Source organism: Oncorhynchus gorbuscha, linkage group LG03 (genome assembly GCF_021184085.1).
Source record: "Oncorhynchus gorbuscha isolate QuinsamMale2020 ecotype Even-year linkage group LG03, OgorEven_v1.0, whole genome shotgun sequence".
NCBI classification, from domain to species: domain Eukaryota; kingdom Metazoa; phylum Chordata; class Actinopteri; order Salmoniformes; family Salmonidae; genus Oncorhynchus; species Oncorhynchus gorbuscha.
Genome location: NC_060175.1, coordinates 66,444,149 through 66,463,746, shown reverse-complemented (window position 1 = coordinate 66,463,746; position 19,598 = coordinate 66,444,149). Strand labels below are relative to the sequence as shown.

Genomic DNA, 19,598 nt, shown 5'->3' with positions numbered 1-19,598 from the left:
TTCATCCAAGCTACTCAATACTGCCCCTACAGCCATAGAAAGTTAAGTCCGAACCTGCCATGTCAGTCATTTTTACATGGCAGGAGAGTAACAACTCCAGCCAGAATAACCTACAGCTTTTTTTGGTTAACTCCAAAATCCCTGCGAATTGACATCCCTGTGTTTTGAGGGAAATGTCTAAGTTTGACAGGTGTTTGCTCGCGATTTGAGCAAGAAAGTGCTGCGCGTAGCCTTTACGTGAAGTGCCTACACTTTCACAGTGGATGCTTTTGTTTATCAGCTTTTTGCGATTGAATTGAACATCGCCAAATGCATCATTAAAAGATATTGTGCCTATTTAATGCAACCTGTGCGGTTAATAAATCGCAAAGCAGCATACAACTCACCTCCGACGTTTGGAAATGACAGTTCACTTTCTCATCCATAGCCTAAAAAACACGTATCAAGTGCAAGTGCGCTGTTTAGCTGACATCTGAAGGCGGGGGGGGCATTTAGGACGTCTTCTACCTCGGATCGCTGAAATGGGGCGACAGGGTAGCCTAGTGGTTAGAGCGTTGGACTAGTACGCTCGTGGTCCTTCTGTAGCTCAGTTGGTAGAGCATGGCGCTTGTAACGCCAGGGTAGTGGGTTCGATTCCCGGGACCACCCATACGTAGAATGTATGCACACATGACTGTAAGTCGCTTTGGATAAAAGCGTCTGCTAAATGGCATATATTATTATATTATTAGTAACTGGAAGGTTGCAAGTTCAAACCCCCCGAGCTGACAAGGTACAAATCTGTCGTTCTGCCCCTGAACAGGCAGTTAACCCACTATTCCTAGGCCGTCATTGAAAATAAAAATGTATTCTCAACTGACTTTCCTAGTAAAATAAAGGTAAAATAAAATAAAAAATATCCTAATGATTATGATTAAATTAAAATATTATGGCGACACTATACCGAAGATGGTTTAGAAACTTGTGAACCAGTCTCGAGATATCAGACTTGATGAAATATCTTCACGCTTAGAAGAAAAAAAACTCCAGGCTTCCGTCATAAGTGTCAATAAAAAATAAAAATACAATTAGGAAAAAACTAGTCCTGTGGAATAGTATACATAGCCAACTTTATCTAGTTGTACAAGTCCCATGCGAATAGGGCTGTGGTGTAATATCATAAAGAAGATACATTTCCCATAAATATTTTCATATGATCTCCTCCAGGGAGTGAAATGGTGCCTCCTGGCCAATGAGGAGGTGCCTTCCATGATCATGGCCATCACGGGCCGACGCGGCCGACCTCCGAACCCTGACAAAGAGAAGCCCCGCCCCCGAGCTCGGCGCACCAAGGGTGGGCTAGTCCGAAAGCCCGGCAGGCCGCCCAAACCAAAGATGGTGGACCTGCTTAGCAAGGTTGACGCCAGAATGCTGGAGAGGCTGGAGGCCAAGGGTGAGTGGACATGAGCCTGTTCACTGGTTGGAATGTAGGCCACTATACAGACTGATTCAATGGCAAGACGGGATCAGAAACGTAATATTGTGGAATATGTCTGCATCAAAAAGCTTGTATTAGGTTATGGTTTTGACGTCTTGAATGTAGCTGTCGGATCTCTATTTTTAGAAGCTCTGACTGAGGAGGACAAGGAGAAACTTGTCAAAATCAAGAAGAAAATGAAGAGAAAGGTATGGTATACCAAGTATCAAAATCTGAAGACTAAAATTGCATCTTTGTGGTGTTTCCAGGTTGCTCCCAACACACTAAGTAAAATGGTTACTCTCCTAGGCAAGGATGAAAAGAAAGGAGAATAACAAGAACAAGAAGATCCGACAGGAGAAAAAGCAAGCGAAGGTAAGGATTTACTTTCTTTTTAAGACCAAAACACAAATCGGTCTCCCTCTTTATCTAATAAATCCCTCGCCTTCTGTGTTTCCTGTGCTCAGCTTGACAAAGCCAAGGAGACCAAGGACCAGGAGGGGGTGAAGGCTGAACCAGCCGACCAAGAGCCCCCACAGCCTGCCCCCCCACAACCGCCCGCCCCAGAGCCCAAAAAGCGTGGCCCTAGGAAGAAGAAAGCTGAGGTGCCTTTACCGGTCGTGGAGACGGACCAGGAGAGGGTAGCCCAGGGGAAGAGAGTGTTGGGGGCCAGGAGTAAGGCCAAGGCCCTGGCTAGGGCCCAGGCAGAGGCGGAGGCTGCAGCCCAGGCAGCCCTGGCAGCTAAGAAGCAGGTGGAAAGGAGAGCCCAATCCCAGAGACGTCTGGAGGAGAGGAAAAGACAGCAGATGATCTTGGAGCAGCTGAAGAAGCCCACTGAGGACATGTGTCTCACAGACCACCAGCCCCTTCCGGAGCTGTCTCGGATCCCTGGCGTGGTTCTCTCTGGCGTGGCCTTCTCCCACTGCCTGACTGTGGTGGAGTTCCTACACAGCTATGGCAAGGTGCTGGGCCTCCACATCCCCATGGACGTGCCTAGCCTCAGCACAATGCAGGAGAGCCTCCTGGGCCTGGGAGACAGCCAAGGCGAGGTCCAGGATCTGCTCATCAAGCTGGTGGAGGCTGCACTACACGACCCAGGCCTGCCACCGTACTACCAGGTGTGTGTTGTGGACTCTATAGAGCTAGTTTTGCTGATGGGTGTTCCTGTTTTTATTTTCTTTATTTAAAGTTCTGGGCCTCCCGGGTGGCACAGTGGTTAAGGGCGCTGCAGTGTCACCAGAGACTCGTAACCGGCCGCGACCGGGAGGTCCGTGGGACGACGCACAATTGGCTTAGCGTCGTCCGGGTTAGGGAGGATTTGGCCGGTAGGGATATCCTTGTCTCATCGCGCACCAGGGGGTAGCCCAGGCGACTCCTGTAGCAGGCCGGGCGCAGTGCACGCTAACCAAGGTTGCCAGGTGCATGGTGTTTCCTCCGACACATTGGTGCGGTTGGCTTCCGGGTTGGATGCGCGCTGTGTTAAGAAGCAGTGCGGCTTGGTTGGGTTGTGTATCGGAGGACACATGACTTTCAACCTTTGTCTCTCCCGAGCCCGTACGGGAGTTGTAGCGATGAGACAAGATAGTAGCTACTAACAATTGGATAACACGAAATTGGGGAGAAAAAAGGGGGTACATTTTTGAAATAATTAAGGTTCTTCATGTTGACATTTCACTGTTAGCAATAGTTGACCATTTTAAAAATGTAGTTGCATGTTAAACCCTAGTTCAACAGATTAACCAGTTCCCTTCTCCCTCCAGTCAGTGAAGATCCTAGGGGAGAAGCTGGTGGATCTGGAGCTGACTCGCAGCACAGTGTCCGAGGGCCTGCGAATCTTCCTGGAGTCCCACGGCTTTGACATGGAGGTGTGCAACGTGCTGCGGACCAAGACCTTCCATGCCCTCCGTCCCGACACAAAGGCTGCCATCCTGGGCTTCCTGGTGGAGGTCCTCAACGGTAGCAACATCGTCATTAGGTCAGGGTGACAAATACAGATAAACTAAGGAGCTACCTATCAACCTTCACGCCCTCGCTACTATTACTGCTGATATTTGTTTCATGAAGTATCCTAAGTGTGATGCAGACATCTTCCACAATGGAAATGTGTCAAAAGAAACCCCTTCTGGAAAGAATTTCCCACATTTAAGTGATGCCTGTCTGAATGTTTTTGCATTGCAGTGAGATTGACAACACACTGGAAAACATGGCTACTTACAGGAAGAACAAGTGGATCATCGAGGGGAAATTGCGCAAGTAAGGCCAGTCACGGCTCCTTTTAATTTAGCGTTTGTCTTAGTTGGTGGAAGGAGAGTGTGTGATACCACTAACGTTGTGTGTGTTTTGATATCTGACGTGTGTGATCTGACGTGCATGTGCTCCCCCCAGACTGAAGGCAGCTCTAGCACGGCGTACAGGGCGCTCTGAGGAGGAGCTGTGTCTCGAGGAGAGGAGGTGCAGTGCCAGGGTGGCAGAGGAGGAGAACCTCATTCTACAAGGGAGCAGCTCCATGCAGAGGGGCCGCCGCACACCCAAGGAGGAGCCCAAACTCGGCGACGTACGTACGCACGCGCATGTGTGTGTGTGTCATATGTGGCGGTGAGGATGTACTATATATTGTACTCACCAAATGCCCTTCCCACAGACTGACAGCCCCACCAATGACAGCGTTCCAGAGTTGGAGAGGCAGATCGATAAGCTAACGAAGGTGAGACTAACATACTCTGCAGTTCATCCTCCGCATTCGTTTTTTAAATGTCGTGTCTATTCTAACTACATTGTGTGCGCATGTCTGGGTTGTTTTTTATATTTGCAAAATATTTCCTCTCCTCCACAGCGGCAGGTGTTTTTCCGTAAGAAGCTGCTCCAGTCGTCCCACTCCCTGCGTGCGGTCTCTCTGGGCCAGGACCGGTTCCGCCGGAGATACTGGGTCCTACCCCACCTGGTAGGGGTGCTGGTGGAGGGGCCTGAGGAGATCCTAGGTGAGTCACAGAGAACCTGCCCTCAACCCTCTGCTAGCCAACAAAAAAAAGATCTTTAGCATATTTTTATTGACTCTAATCATATCTCTCCTCTGTCTGGTAGCGTCAGAGGATATCCTGGTGAAGGAGGTGCCTATCACTCTTCTGAAGAGGGAACCTAAAGTGGAGGAGACGCTCACTCCTACAACCCCTCCTGCCCCCCTCCCATCCCCTCTCCCTCCCAAGTCTCAGACTTCCTTCCCCCCTGAGGAGGACCCCCTCCCTGGCACCGCCCTCTCTCATGAGCAGCCCCAGGGCCCGTGGTCGCCCCCGCAAGATCAAACCAGAGGTGGAGCTACACCTCCGCACTGCCAAGTGTCGCCGCCGTCGCCGTAGCAGCAAGTCCGGCGGGGAGGAGACTGGGCCAAGCGTTGCCCCAGAGGCCACCACCAACGGCTCACAAGACCTCACGCAGTCCGCCTTCCACAACTGGCTCAGCCACTTGCAGGGCGCCATAACTAACGGGACGGAGCCAGCAACAGGCAGCCAACCAGAGGACAGTATGAAGGAGATGGCGGAGAAACGGGGGCAGTGGTTCAACTTGCTACCCAAACAGCCATGTGACAAAACCTCTCTGACAGAACCCCAGACCCCCCCCAGCACACCCCCCGAACGCCTCCCTCTGACCCCCAGCACCCTGCCCGCCCTCGCCGCTCCACTGCTGCAGGTGAGTCCCAACCTCAGCCTCCTGCACACTCTCCAGGACCCTCATGGGAGAGAACAGTACATGTTTTTTATATGATCTCTTATTAAACAAGCACTCTTTCTCCCTTTCCCTCTCCAGTCTGTCCCAGCCCCCACGGACTCCCCACCCCAGGTGGCCCCTACCCCGACCCCCACCCCAGCCAAACCGGGGCGCAGGCGGAGGAGGGGCAGTAGGGGCAGCAGTCCCGCCCGTAGGGTTGGGGCTAGAGGGGCTGCAGCTAAGCGTCGTGGCCGCCCTCCTTCCACGCTCTTCCAGGAGATAGAGCAGCAGTACTTCACTCAGCTCGTGGTCAAGCCCATTCCAGCATGTAAGCCTTCAATTCAATCCATTCAGTTCAAGCCCATTCCAATACCGCTGTGGTTACGTGTATCAAATTTCCTCACTGTGGTTTCTGATGAGACTTGTCAGTAATGTAAACATGCTGCAATTTGAGCTGTTGATTTGGCTTAAATGATAAATGCATGGTTAGCCGAAAATACTAGCATGTTCAACCAGATCAGTAGTGGTTGACATGTTTGTGGTGTGGTTAGCCGATATGACCAACATGGTTAGCTAACGTTGATATGCTAGGCGGAGATGCGGGTGTCTAATGTGTGTGCTGCTGCTGTTGCCTTAGCGATGGTGCGTGGCTGGTGGTGGATCAAGGAGCCTGAGGAGCTGACGGCTACCCTGCAGGCCCTGCACCCGCGAGGCATACGGGAGAAGGTGCTCCACAAACACCTGGCCAAACACATGGAGTACCTGGCTGAGGTCTGCACACGACCAATCAACGGTGAGGCAATGAACACTGGTCACTCAGTCAGCTATAGGGGAAGATGTGATAATAAAAGGTGTACCGTGTTTCGGATTGCTTGTGTTTTATATTGAAGCTGCATTTGACATCAATGGGACTTGGTTTAAATAAGGATGGTTTTGTAATGAATGGAAAGTGGATGACGACACGTCTTTCCGTTCCCTTTCTCTCTTGACCATCTCTCCTTCTCTCCCTCTCTATCCCCTTGCCTCTTCTCCACCCTGTCCTCTCACCAGACACTATATTCCAGGTGAAGGTGGAGGTCGGCGAGGCCCTGCTGGAGGCTCTGCAGCAGCCGTGGCAGGTCCAGGAGCGGGCCCTGGAGACAGACGTCAGCGCCCTCCGCTGGGTGGAGGACCTGGAGCGGAGGGTCATCGCCGCTGACCTGCACCTCAAGGTGAGGCGCCAGGGGGACAGTGGGGCTGTGTTGCAGTAGTCTAAAGTGGATTCCTGTGTTTGGTTCAATGCCTTTCCCTACACCTGGACCTGGAAGTTGAATTGGGGGAGAGGAGATTCCCAAATAAGTCACCCCCCATGTTTACAGCGTTTTCAGATCTGGGCGGACAAAGGCGAGGAAGACACTTTAGACTGTGGAGATGCACCCAGGGCTGCGTGGGTGGTTGATAGATATGCTAGAGTTGAATTGTTTTGTCAGTTTTACTATGGCTGCAGTTGCACTGAATGTCCAGAGGGTGGAGTATTTGGCCTGTGCTGCTGCAGTTTGTACAGAGTGACTGTGTGTCCCCCCCATGTCGTAGTGTCATGCAAAAAGAGGTCACACTCATCACATCACATGTCCATGACTTATATTTCAAGATGGCTCCCCAGAATGGAAGGAGTGACACTGACAATAGCACGGAAACGCCAGGCGCAGGATTCCAGGTACAAACCAGGTTTCAGATCTAATGTCGCTCGTCGTCACCCTGTTTTAAGATCTACACTCGTTCACACGTCTTCATGTTTCCCCCTTTCCTTTATTTTCCTTTAATTGTATCTGTTACAATTCCTCTTTTCCTACACCTCTTAAAATGACATGGAGTTGTCCCAAATATCAGAATGTGTAGAATTCTCACTTTAACACCCCTGCTCCTTACTGTTAGAAATACGAGCTGTTTGTCTCTCTGCTCCTTCTATTCACCCTGCCTCTGTCCTTTTTTAGGGGCCTGCTGTTATGTTGTTAATTAGTAAACGTTGTTATACAAATGTATTGTTTGATGTCTTCACTTGATGTCGCTTACCTTTCCTCACAACCCTTTTTGAGTCTTTCTCTAGCTTCAAAGTCCTTTTGCTAACTGCTTTTTGGTTGTCGAGAACTATAATACTCTCTTTTCTGTCATTCTCCCTCCTCCCTCCCCTCAGCCCTACACGGTCCCAGAGGCAGACTCCACACGTGACGACCTGCGGTACTACGAGCATGACACGGACCCCCGGGACGACTGGATCGTGCGGACCAAGAAGGAGTGGTCGGACCTGCCCCGCGTGGCCAGTCACCCGCTGGACCTGGCAGTGCTGCGCCTGGCCAACCTGGAGAGGAACATCGACCGGCGCTACCTGAAGGAGCCCCTCTGGAACCTGGCTGAGGTGGTGCGTCTCGCCCCGCTCACCCCCGAGGAGAGCCAGATGGGCCAGATGGACGTCATGAGGTGAGAGGAAGGGACAGGGTCAAAGTCAGGCTAGGGGGTTAGAGGTTGGAAAGGATGGAGTGGATGGGAGCGTGATTTAATCGTAGTAGGAGGGATTGGATTTGTGTAGCATTTGGTCAATTTGCTTAAAACACTTCAGAGTGATTTAAGCTTTTTTTTCACTTAAGCTCTTAACTGTTTCCGTAATCTCTAACTTCCCCTCTCTCTCTCCTGCCTCCCCAGTCTGGAGAGTGAGATAACCTCCAGGTTGCGGACATGGCGTCAGGCCCTGGATCGTTGTCGCAGCGCCCCCCAGCTGTGTCTGTGTCTGCTGCAGCTGGAGAAGGCCATCGCCTGGGAAAGATCCGTGGTCAAAGTGGTGAGGACACTATTTAACTAACCTCCAGACGAACTTCAATGCCATACAATTCTCCTTCCGTGGCCTCCAACTGCTCTTAAATTCAAGTAAAACTGAATGCATGCTCTTCAACCGATCACTGCCCACACCTGCCCACCCGTCCAGCATCACTACTCTGGACGGTTCTGACTTAGAATATTTGGACAACTACTAATACCTAGGTGTCTGGTTAGACTGTAAACTCTCCTTCCAGACTCAAATTAAGCATCTCCAATCCAAAATTAAATCTAGAATCGGCTTCCTATTTTGCAACAAAGCATCCTTCACTCATGCTGCCAAACATACCCTCAGAAAACTGACCATCCTACCAATCCTCGACTTCGGCGATGTCATTTACAAAATAGACTGCATCCAATTTGTTGAGGGCGATCACAGTGCCATCCGTTTTGTCACCAAAGCCCCGTATACTACTCACCACTGTGACCTGTACGGTCTCGTTGGCTGGCCCTCGCACCATACTCGTCGCCAAACCCACTGGCTTCAGTTCATCTTCAATTCTCTGATAGGTAAAGCCCCACCTTATCTCAGCTCACTGGTCACCATAGCAGCACCCACCCGTAGCACGTGCTCCAGCAGGTATATATCACTGGTCACCCCCAAAGCCAATTCCTACTTTGGCTGCCTTTCCTTCCAGTTCTCTGTTATCAATGACTGGAATGAATAGCAAATATCACTGAAGCTGGAGACTCTTACCTCCCTCACTATCTTTAAGCGCCAGCTGTCTGAGCAGCTCACAGATCACTGCACCTGTACATAGCCCATCTGTAAATAGCCCATCCAACTACCTCATCTCCATACTGTATTTATTTATTTTGTTTATCTTGCTCCTTTGCACCCCTGTATCTCTACTTGCTTATTCATCTTCTGCACATCAATCACCCTAGTGTGTAATTGGTATATTGTAATTACTTCGCCTCCATGGCCTATTTATTGCCTTACCTTCCCCTTTTTTTTACCTCATTTGCACACACTGTATATAGATTTTCTTCAACTGTATTATTGACTGTATGTTTTGTTTATTCTATATGTGTGTTGTATGTGTCGAACTGCTTTGCTTTAGTCTTGGCCATGTCGCAGTTGTAAATTTGAACTTGTTCTCAACTTGCCTATCTGGCTAAATAAAGGTGGAATAAAATGTTTTAAAAAATGAAACATCCAAAGCAGCTTCCAGTAAACACATGCAGTATATTATCACCGAGACAGCAACAAAGACAGCAACAGAAATGTTGTCTTCAAGACTCTACCTGTGTGTCTGTTGTAGACGTGTCAAGTGTGCAGGAAGGGGGATAATGATGAGTACCTGCTGCTGTGTGACTGCTGTGACCGCGGCTGCCACATGTACTGCCTGAGGCCAAAGGTCACCCAGGTGCCAGAGGGGGACTGGTTCTGCCCCACCTGTTTCTCCAAGGTGAGGACTGACTGGGGTTCTGCTCGGCTAGCCTTATGGATTTACAGCAGTGGTGACTGTTCCCCTAAAGGTCGATCCACAGCTTACTCAGTCATTTAAAGGGCGTGCGTTTCACGGAGTCTGATTTTTTTGGGGGGGGGTCAATGTGTACCTTTTGGTAGCATGATACTTTGCCGATCCTTGCGTTCCTAAACTACCAAATAGCAACATTGACGGGCGATAGCAGTGATTTTCTTGTCTTCCCTTGCTAGCTTGCTAGCTAGCTAGCTGGCTAAAACAGCAAGCTAGCTAGTGTCGTGTCTTTGGCTATGCCGGATTAAGTGATATGACATGCTATTCTATAAAATCCTATCTCCGTAATTAATATTACCGGATTGAGCTAATCTTGTAAATGTAATTAACTAGAGAGTCGTGGCACCACAAAATAATATTTATAGAGCTGTTATCTTCCAAATAAACTCTTAAAGACCTAGTAATATTTTACCTCAATAGCAGTCAATATTAATCGTCATCTTAATTCAGTCTCATCTGAAAGTTGTAAATTCTTGTTTTAACCGGAATACGCGGCAAACAACAAAATGCACCGTGGTCTACTCGCGAGAAATATATCACTAGTCAAGCTTATTTCTCCTGAATTTCGATCGGCTGGCTCTTTGTCCTCGCTCGAGAAATGAATAATGACCGAGCCTGCCCACGACTGAAATGCAGGAGGCAGAAATAGCCCTGCGTTTGGCCAAACACTCTATTTCTCAGATTTCTATAATTAACTTCATCAGCCCTCATACAGAAATGTATTGGCTTACGTTACCCACTGACTACGTCAGAGAACAACACGGAGGCGGGGAATCCTCAGCACACACACACCCAATAATGCTTTTCTCTAACACCCATAATGTGTATAATAAACTTGGTATATTATGTGATGTGCTTTTCAATTTTATACAGGCTGAATCAAAATGAAAGCGTCCTTCTATTTTAGATTCCTCGTACGGGAGCACCAATAATGTGTCTTTGGCTATGCCGGATTAAGTGATATGACATGCTATTCTATAAAATCCTTTCTCCGTAATTAATATTACCTGATTGAGCTAATCATGTAAATGTAATTAACTAGAGAGTCGGGGCACCAAGAAATAATATTTATAGAGCTGTTATCTTCCGAATAAACTCTTAAAGACCTAGTAATATTTTACATCAGTAGCAATCGTCACCTTAATTCAGTCTCATCTGAAAGTTATAAAGTATTGGTTATCTTCACGAACTCTGGCTAACAAGTTGAATCAGCATTACAAAATTGGGTTTAATTATTTATTTACTAAATACCTAACTAATCACACAGAATTACATGTACAAAGAATGAATCATACCTTGATTACAAATTACGTCTGAAAGGAAAACGACCCGAGCGGGAAAAACTGATATGACAGCTGGTTACACAAGAGAAAAGGGTCTGGGTTTGAGTGAAAGAGCGAGAAGACTGAGGGACAAAGAGAGAAGCAGTGCTGTCATAAATACACTATCTTATGCATTCTAAATTACCGCCCATTTGGAAAAGGAAAATGCAATAACTATTTACTCTGAGCTGCGCTTCGGTAGGTTGGTGGTAGATGGAAGGCTGTGTTGCCAAACCGAGTCCTTTGTCCTTTGAAGAATGTCTCTGGCGGTCAATTGGATACGTTGTAGTAATGTCGTTGTGTGGTAGATGTGATACTCTGTCTGTTCTTTCCTAGACCACGTTTGCAGCTGCTGTTGCTAACTCAACGGCTCTGTAGTGAATAAGAGTTCAAAGTTCATACCATTCGCAACCAAAGCTCACGCTGAGGTTGGCTTAGTTCTGTAGTTGACATGTTAGTCCTTTTAACGCAGAGGCTGCAGACCTCACGTACTTGGAACAGGAGGTTACATTTTCGTCAAGGCTTTATGTAGTGGAGCGAGAAGGGCGTGTTTGAGAGGTTTTATAACCCATGTCTCGTCACGGTGATAAACCTAACCCCAGGCCAACGTCATGACACTAGCTTTTTAGCTTCCCACATGTCCATGTGAAATAATCTGATTTATAATAAAACATTATGCCTTGGCTACCCTACACTATTGTAACCTACAACAGTATACCATTTTGATATGCTTGAATCAAATGCTTGAATGCATTCACTCCCATATCGGCTAAAAAAATAGAATGTAATAATTTTAGCTCATGTAGTAAAAGCACATGGCTAACACTTGTTTTTACCTTTTTAAAGTAGACTGGAATCGCATAGTTTTAGTTGTATTTATTTGTACCAAAGAAAACAGGTGATAGAAAACAATACAGACAAAATAATAATTTAAAAAACAATGCAGATGTGGTTGGAAGTCCAAGGGCTTATATGAAAACCACACCACAAAATAAATATATTCAATACATAAGTACACAAATTAAAACCGATAACAAAACCTAAGTATACATTAATTGATCAGTAATCACACAAAAAAAATATATACATTTGTTTTGTTTAAATGTGTGTGTGAGAGTTAGGGTATATGGAGGAGATGACTGAGTAGTTTGGTTCATCTGGCTGACCCCCAGTCTTCGCTTGACGTTATTGAGGGATGTTATGTGAAGATAATTGTATAGATGTATTATCAGTATTAACCAGGAAGAATCCATTGAAGGGTTAGGTGAACTTTCTGGGAGGTGCATAACTGGCGTACATTGTCGTAAATAGACAAGATTTTGAGTTTCTTAAACAAAGGTATAGATGGAGCCAGGTAATTAGAGGGGGTGTCTAGTCTTGCAATGTATTTTGTATGAGTAATTATGTGTAGGTATGAGGCATATGTACTGGCCAGGAAATTAGATCTGGGTAAATGAAGCTATATTATAGAGTTAGGAAGCAAGCCTGATGAACCAAACCATTAATCTTTCTGATCATATCAACAGATTTCATCCCTTTGCTGCAGACAAATTGAATATGATCTTTCCATGAATACCTTTAATCAATTAAAACTCAGAGCAATCTAGTGGATGTAGCGTGTTCCTTTTCATTCCCACCAATTGAGATTCTGGCTCTTTTTTTTTTAAACAATATTTTTTATTCTTACTAGTGAATACAATGAAGTTGTATTTGTTTTTTAGCATTTAAAGATCATTTGTTTTTCTGGAACTATTCAGAAAATGTGGCCATGTCTGAGTTGGCTTCATTAATTTGTGAATCAAAATTCTTGTGATAAAATCAAAATGGTATCATCAGCAAAGAGAATGGGAAGTACGATACACACAGCAGCAAGGTCATTGATATAGAATAGGAATAATAAAGGTCCAATTGTTATACCCTGTGGCAGGCCACAAGATGTCTTGGCCCTGGTAGATCTGTATCATAAACATAACTATATAGCCAATTATACAGTTTGAAGTTTACATACACTTAGGTTGGAGTCATTAAACTCGTTTTTCAACCACTCCACAAATGTCTTGTTAACCAGCTATAATTTTGGCAAATCGTTTAGGACATCTACTTTGTGCATGACACAAGTCATTTTTCCAATACTTGTTTGCAGACAGATTATTTAACTTATAATTCGCTGTATCGCAATTCCAGTGGGTCAGAAGTTTACATACACTAAATTGACTGTGCCTTTTAAACAGCTTGGAAAATGGATTTGTGGAATTGTGGAAAAACTGAGTTTAAATGTATTTGGTAGAGGTGTATGTAAACTTCCAACTTCAACTGGATATATGTAATATAAATAGCTTTGTTTTTAATAAGAGGAGATGAGTGATAATAAATGTTTCAGTTAATCTGGTCATATTAGAGGTAATAGTGTATATATTGTGGTAGAGGCATTTTAGTTCAACGTCTTAACTGTGTCGGGAGTCAAATCATAAAGGTTAAAGCTAAATGTAATTGTGTTTACTTAAGTGTAGTCATTGTTCGTTCAGTGGGATGATCGTTAACTGCAGAGGACCTCATTTTCATAAAGTTCTTTTGAAATTTATCAAGGCTTTGTTTTATTTGTTTTTTTAAACCAAAAATGGTTCCCAAATGGTTGTCCAGATTTTAAGAGAAGAAACAACAACCGGATTACAAGTCCTTTTGGATGCAGTAATGGGTCTAACAAGCTAACAAGGGAAGTGAGAAAGGAAAGGACCAAACTTCTAGCTGGCACCTGTCTGTCCCAGGGGTATGAAGCCAAAAGGTGACTTTCTGATTGTTAGCAGCCCAGTAATAGAATATGAAATTAGGTAAAGCTGAACCACCTTCAGAGTGGTTTATTTGAAGCACTTTTACATTTTTATGCTGGAAGGTAGATATCAGCTGCTTCAGAGATTTGAAAAAGTTTTTTTATTTAAAATTTGAGAGGAGCAATACTGAGTTGAACGCGGGGTAGGCAGGCCTACGAACTACAAGGAGCCTCCTTATTTTGTGACGAAAAATGACAGTCATGTACTGCGATGAGTTTCAATTTGATTTATTTTACCTTTATTTAACTAGGCAAGTCAGTTAAGAACAAATTCTTATTTACAATGACGACCTAGTGGGTTAACTGCCTGGTCAGGGGCAGAACGACAGATTTGTACCTTGTCAGCTCGGGGATTTGAACCTTCCAGTTACTAGTCCAACGCTCTAACCACTAGGCTACCCTGCCGCTCAGCAATACATAGTCTGCCGAGCCTCTAACCAGAGGGCAGGGGTTCATGACATCGCAGATAGAAATGACCTGCCTTTTCAACCTGGGTTAGATTGAGAAACTGATTTACTTTTGGAAAATTCAACCAAAAAGTCATATTAATGGAATGTGATTACAATTATCTGCCCTGTCGTTTTGGAAAATTTTTATTTGAAACTGAACCGTTATTAAACCGTGATGCTGTCAGTAGCAGTGAGGCCCTTAGGCCTAGTCATGCTAACACCAGCCTCTCTACCCACAGCTCGCTGTGTAGTCACGCGTCACCCAGGCTACCGTACACCCTCCTCTCCTTCCAAACCTGCTACTCTGTAAAGTGGCACTGAGTCCTCCTTAACCTTTCCCCAGGGCCTTTTTTAAACTCTTTGTCTCACTGTGTCCTGTTGTTGTTTGTAAGGCGAGTGACGGTGAGTCACCACATAGTAAGCAGCGCTCCTCCAAGCAGAGGACCCGGGTGAAGAAGAGGAGGTACGAAGACGACAGTTCTGACGAGGAGACGGTGCCCAGCAGACGTAGTGGCGGTGGTGATGGCATGGCAATGCGACATAAGGACGGTGGCCCTGCCTCATCCTCCTCCTCCCGTTACTCAGGAGACGGGGGATGCACGACGGGCTTCTCGCCCGCCAAGCGCCGCCGCATGACCACCCGCAACCAGCCCGACCTCACCTACTGCGAGTGAGTCTGAACTTAGAGCAGTTATCTCCTCACTGTTAGTCGTTAATGGACCACGAGCTTCCATTTACTGACTTCGGATCACTTCTTGTTACACTGGTTTCTGTTGAACCACTTCTAACGTGTGTGTGTGTGTGTGTGTGTGTGTGTGTGTGTGTGTAGAATCATCCTTATGGAGATGGAGTCTCACGCTGACGCCTGGCCCTTTCTGGAGCCAGTCAACCCCCGCATGGTGCCTGGCTACCGACGCATCATCAAGAACCCCATGGACTTCCTCACCATGAGGGAGAGGCTGCTACAGGGAGGGTACAGGGCACTACTTCACTCTCTGTCTGTGTCCGTCTACAACATGACCCAAACTTCCTTTTAAAGAGGCCGGTTTCTCTCGTTTCCCATCATGTCACTGAAAACCTTGTCACCTTTTTATATTTGACCTGTCTTTCTCCCCTCTCCTCCCCTGCTCCCAGGTACTGCAGCTGTGAGGAGTTCGCAGCGGACGCCCATCTGGTGTTCAACAACTGCGAGCAGTTCAACGAGGACACGTCCGAGGTGGGCATGGCTGGACACTCCATGAAGCGCTTCTTCGAGAACCGCTGGGCGGAGTTCTACGAGAGCAAGGAGAAATAGGAGCCCAGGGCGCTGGGGGTGGGGCCAAGGACAGTGCCCTAACCCCATTGCCTGACGCTTATGCTCTCCATTACTACTAAGACTGTCTGGGCTGGAGTCTCCTCCAGCCCTGTATAGATATGTATAGATTTGGTTATTTGTCTGTCGTTCTTGTTTTTCCTTTTCAAAAACTCTACTCCGTTGGGTTGAAATTCTCTGGATGACAGAGAGGGGATGTTTGAGCTCTCCACCTCTCTTCCCTCCCGGCCTCCCATTGCACCCTCACTTCTGCACCTGACCACCTGCTTGGAATTCTGCTGTCGTCACGTTCTCTCCTAAGCCTCACCCCTGGTCTCATAACAATGCCACGATATTGGTCCATCCCTTGCTCTGAGGGGTTGGGGGGGGTCTGAGGCCCTGAGTTGATTTGGTTCTCAAATTTTACCCTGTGTCATGGTCCCGGTCAGGAGGTCTGCCAGACCAATGCGACTGCTTCGCTTCAGACCGGACATGCTTTGACCTCGTTTCGACCACAAGTGGATGAAAACCCTTACGGTTCGCTCTAAACTCAAACACTTTGGGATTGGATCCTCTCTTAACTGTTCAATGGAAATGTAATGTGTGGTCTTATGCCTAGAAGCAATTTTTCTCAATATATTTTTATTATATATTCTATATATATATATATACATATATATATAAAGAGTACAATAGCTGGGATTATTTAATAGCAATAGCTTGTAGTGAATATGTACAGACTCCTTAGTTGAGATGTTTAGCCGATTTATGAAAAGGCCAGTAAAACAAAGTGGACAGGATTGTTTTTTTCTCTCTAAAGACTGTCACATCACATGTAACCAACCCCTAACTCGCACACACACCCACACACCTACAGACACACATACACACGACTAACCTGCTGCTGTGTGAAGGACACTGGTTTCAGAAACTGGAGGCTTTTTTTTATTTTTACGTTTTGTGTTTTCACTGCTTCGTAATCGCAACGAAGACCGGTAGTCACAGCAATGGGAATTTTCAGGTGAGGTGTGCCCATAGACTGTGTGAATAGGACTAATAAGGCGCTACCACCATTTTGAACCTCTGTTTAAAACACTGTTCGCTTTGTGTTGCAGCTTACCATATTGGTCAAATTGTGCGGAAAACTAGCAAGCTGCTGAAATATTATCGGTTGACTGTTCTGTAGCAATATGTCATGTTTTGACCGACATCCTTTCGTTGGAAGAATTGTTTTGATATTATGGAAAAATGTCACTCAATGTTTCCTTATGATATAAAAATATATATATCTGCATTCTAAGTTTAAAGGATCTGAACAGGTATTTGGGGAAACACTGAAAATGTTCAATCGTCAATTTGATACTAACGTAGAAACATAGGCCTGTGCTTCTAAAACAAGAAATCATAACAACCCACCCCAAAAAAAAGTACAGCGGAATAACAGGAAATGTGCGTTGAGAGGTTTTTGTGTGTAGGTTTCTGCAACTTGGCAGTAGAGAACAGGCATAGCTTGTGTGTTAGGAGAAACGTTTTGTTCTTGACTCGTGCTGAAAAAAGGCTTCTATACAAATATGTGCACATTCACACGTTCTTATTATGAATACATTTTTTTCTCTGTTGAAAAGGGGCCACTGCGCTCCATAGCTTGACATGGTTGGTGGGTTATGGGAAAGGTAGGAAGGCGACAGGGCGATACTCCACAATCCAGGTTTTATTTAAAGCTTCGTACACTGAACTGAAACCAGTCGATAGGAAATGCATTGTTGTGTTCCTTGCTACACAAAAGGGACATTCTTTTTTCTATATTTAAAAAGAAAAGACATGAAAATAAAAGCAAATGTGGTGTTAAGTGAATTTTTAATAATGTACAGTTTTTGTGACTTTAAATTTGTTCCTTTCTATATTTTTAGGACCAATCTATCATTTTTAAGAGGATGTATTACGAGACCATGTTGTATCGAGGTGATGTAACACGTGTGCATCTGTAGAATGTACTGTGAGTTGAATAAAAAAACATCTAGTTGAGAGACGACACTCCAAATGTCCCTGGGTCCTCATTTCACTCCTGTTTTGTGTTTTATTAAATCACAGTAGCAGTCTCGTACAGTAGCCTCTGCTTAAATGGAGGTGTAAGAGCGGCGTAAGACCAGTACCCTGGTGAGCCCTGTCTGGAGCACATGCTGCAGGGAAGGCCCTCCAGTCGGCGCCAGCTGGACTTCCTCTTCTTAAATGGGACCGAGGGGGGAAGAGGTCTCATTTACACCTTTCACACAGAAACCAAAATGGGTGAGTGTGCTGATCGTTTAGAAGTTGGTGCTATGGAAGAGGGAGATAACGGCATTAACCCTTCAAATACTTTCTTCTGACACTATCCATGCACTCTCTATTCTGGGATTGATGGATGGTCTCTATCTCCCTTGTATCCCTTAGCTGGCACTTTTCCAGGGGTTTTAGTAGCAACCAGTTAGGTGTGTGTGTGTGTGTGTGTGTGTGTGTGTGTGTGCGCACATGGTTGTGTCAGCACTCTGGGTGGAGGGGACTGAAAACTCCCCAGCCAGCGGGTTCCACTGCTCGACCCCACCCATCCTGCCCCACACAAGGGGGCTTAACTCCACAAAAGGGGCATAACAACGCCCATGGAGGGGGGTAATCCACCCCATAATGGGCACGCTACCCCCCAACCAGTTAATTCTGGACCCGGTCTTGTACGGAGTGGGCCCCTGATGCCTAGGGGGCTTCTCTTGGCCATTGACCTCGTCCGGTCCCCTCTTGTCCCCCAAACACCACTCTATCAGCCAGGTCCCCACCACTCCACTGGGTTGAGGTGTTATGTAATCATCTTGACATTTTTTTTAAGCCTGATCTGTTGGATTAATCAGTTCTAATCAAAACTATCACACAGCCTGTCGCACAACACGTCACAACTTGAGACTCATGGACGTGCAATTTGGCTCATATCTTGACTTTATTGCAAGGATAATGTCTGTAAAATGGTTATCAAATACCTCAAAAAAATTAAATACATTGGGAGTGTTAAAACACAGCAACTCTTTGTGTTTTTTTAGGGTGGCTCTTCACAGGGGTATTTGTTTCCTATCAAAGATGATGAGAAAAAGCATCCATTGAGCCAGCATCACAATAGGCGCCATGGCAACTGCATCATGAAAGAGACTGTCTCCATGGCGATTCGAATGGTACCTCACAAGTAGGTTGATGAAAGAGCGAAAAAAAGGAGGGCTGGAGGAGATGCCATGGTGCGTGGGAGATGAACAGTTACATATTAGATCATTGAAGATAAACTTTAGATAGAAACCTTTGGCCCTTTTTAATCCTGGTAAAGTGTTCAGTTCTTTTCCGTGTGGAAGGATCATGACGTCAAGGTCAACCTTTTACTGTCCTTCAGACAACCCTGCGCTCATCCCGCTGTCACTGCAGCCTCCATCTTTTCTCTGCCTCTGTTTCTCTATGCCAACATGATAACATTGTTACAGCTATCAATCATTCAAAAAAGTATTGATTACAATATGTGGTATAGGTTGACCTTGTGGTTGGATCCAGTCAATCTCTACCCATACACAGTTGCTGATCAGTCCATCCCATAATGTGGACGCTGTAATTGTGTTTGATAATGATTTGGCCTGTTCATGATATGGCTCCTCTAGCTCTCGCCGTCTCTCCTCAGTAATGGGCCTCTCCTCAGTGTCATTGATATGAAAATGAGTCCGAGGAGCTATGATGTGTGCCAGGTGCTCAGGACACTCCAGCTGAGCTCAGCCCAGGAGGAGAAGCCCTCGCTTGGGAAACATAGCCTCATACTGGGGGAGGGGGAATGGTGACCAAATGCACTTGGACAATCACTCCACCTAATTCATAACACACAGGTAGGAGGGGGCGGAGGCGAAACGGAGAGGAAGGGGGTCAGTAAAAGGAGGGGTGAGAGAGGAGGGTGACAGAGTCCTCTTGTGTCGTGGTTGGGCCACTCAGACGCTCCTCTAGGGTAAGGCCAGTCACACAGACGAAACACACGAACAGAAGGCGAGACAGACAGACTGAGAAAAGGATCCTGCAGATCGACAGGACAGAAGCACAGAAACGGACAGAGAGAAAAACAAGACTGATAATTACACACTCAAGCTGTTAAACATGACACTGCGTGAGGTGAGTTTAAAAAAACTTTTTTTTTTAGTTCCTACACAACATAGAAAGGCTTTATCGAA

At 46.1% G+C, this 19,598-nt stretch overlaps 1 protein-coding gene across 1 annotated transcript in view; it reads left to right on the top strand.

Annotated features, from left to right (window-relative positions):
• The window catches only part of baz2a (bromodomain adjacent to zinc finger domain, 2A), a 43,207-nt gene extending 25,792 nt beyond the window's left edge, over nt 1–17,415 (top strand). Inside the window, 21 exon segments of the mRNA XM_046343326.1 lie at nt 1,207–1,432; nt 1,604–1,665; nt 1,766–1,831; nt 1,924–2,574; nt 3,217–3,431; nt 3,635–3,709; nt 3,842–4,010; nt 4,098–4,160; nt 4,290–4,434; nt 4,538–4,707; nt 4,709–5,140; nt 5,258–5,486; nt 5,796–5,951; nt 6,209–6,369; nt 6,789–6,854; nt 7,332–7,615; nt 7,838–7,973; nt 9,274–9,420; nt 14,483–14,760; nt 14,920–15,063; nt 15,225–17,415. Of these exon segments, the coding sequence (XP_046199282.1) occupies nt 1,207–1,432; nt 1,604–1,665; nt 1,766–1,831; nt 1,924–2,574; nt 3,217–3,431; nt 3,635–3,709; nt 3,842–4,010; nt 4,098–4,160; nt 4,290–4,434; nt 4,538–4,707; nt 4,709–5,140; nt 5,258–5,486; nt 5,796–5,951; nt 6,209–6,369; nt 6,789–6,854; nt 7,332–7,615; nt 7,838–7,973; nt 9,274–9,420; nt 14,483–14,760; nt 14,920–15,063; nt 15,225–15,384 (4,035 nt within the window). The 3' untranslated portion in view covers nt 15,385–17,415.
• Nucleotides 17,416–19,598: the final 2,183 nt, after the last annotated feature.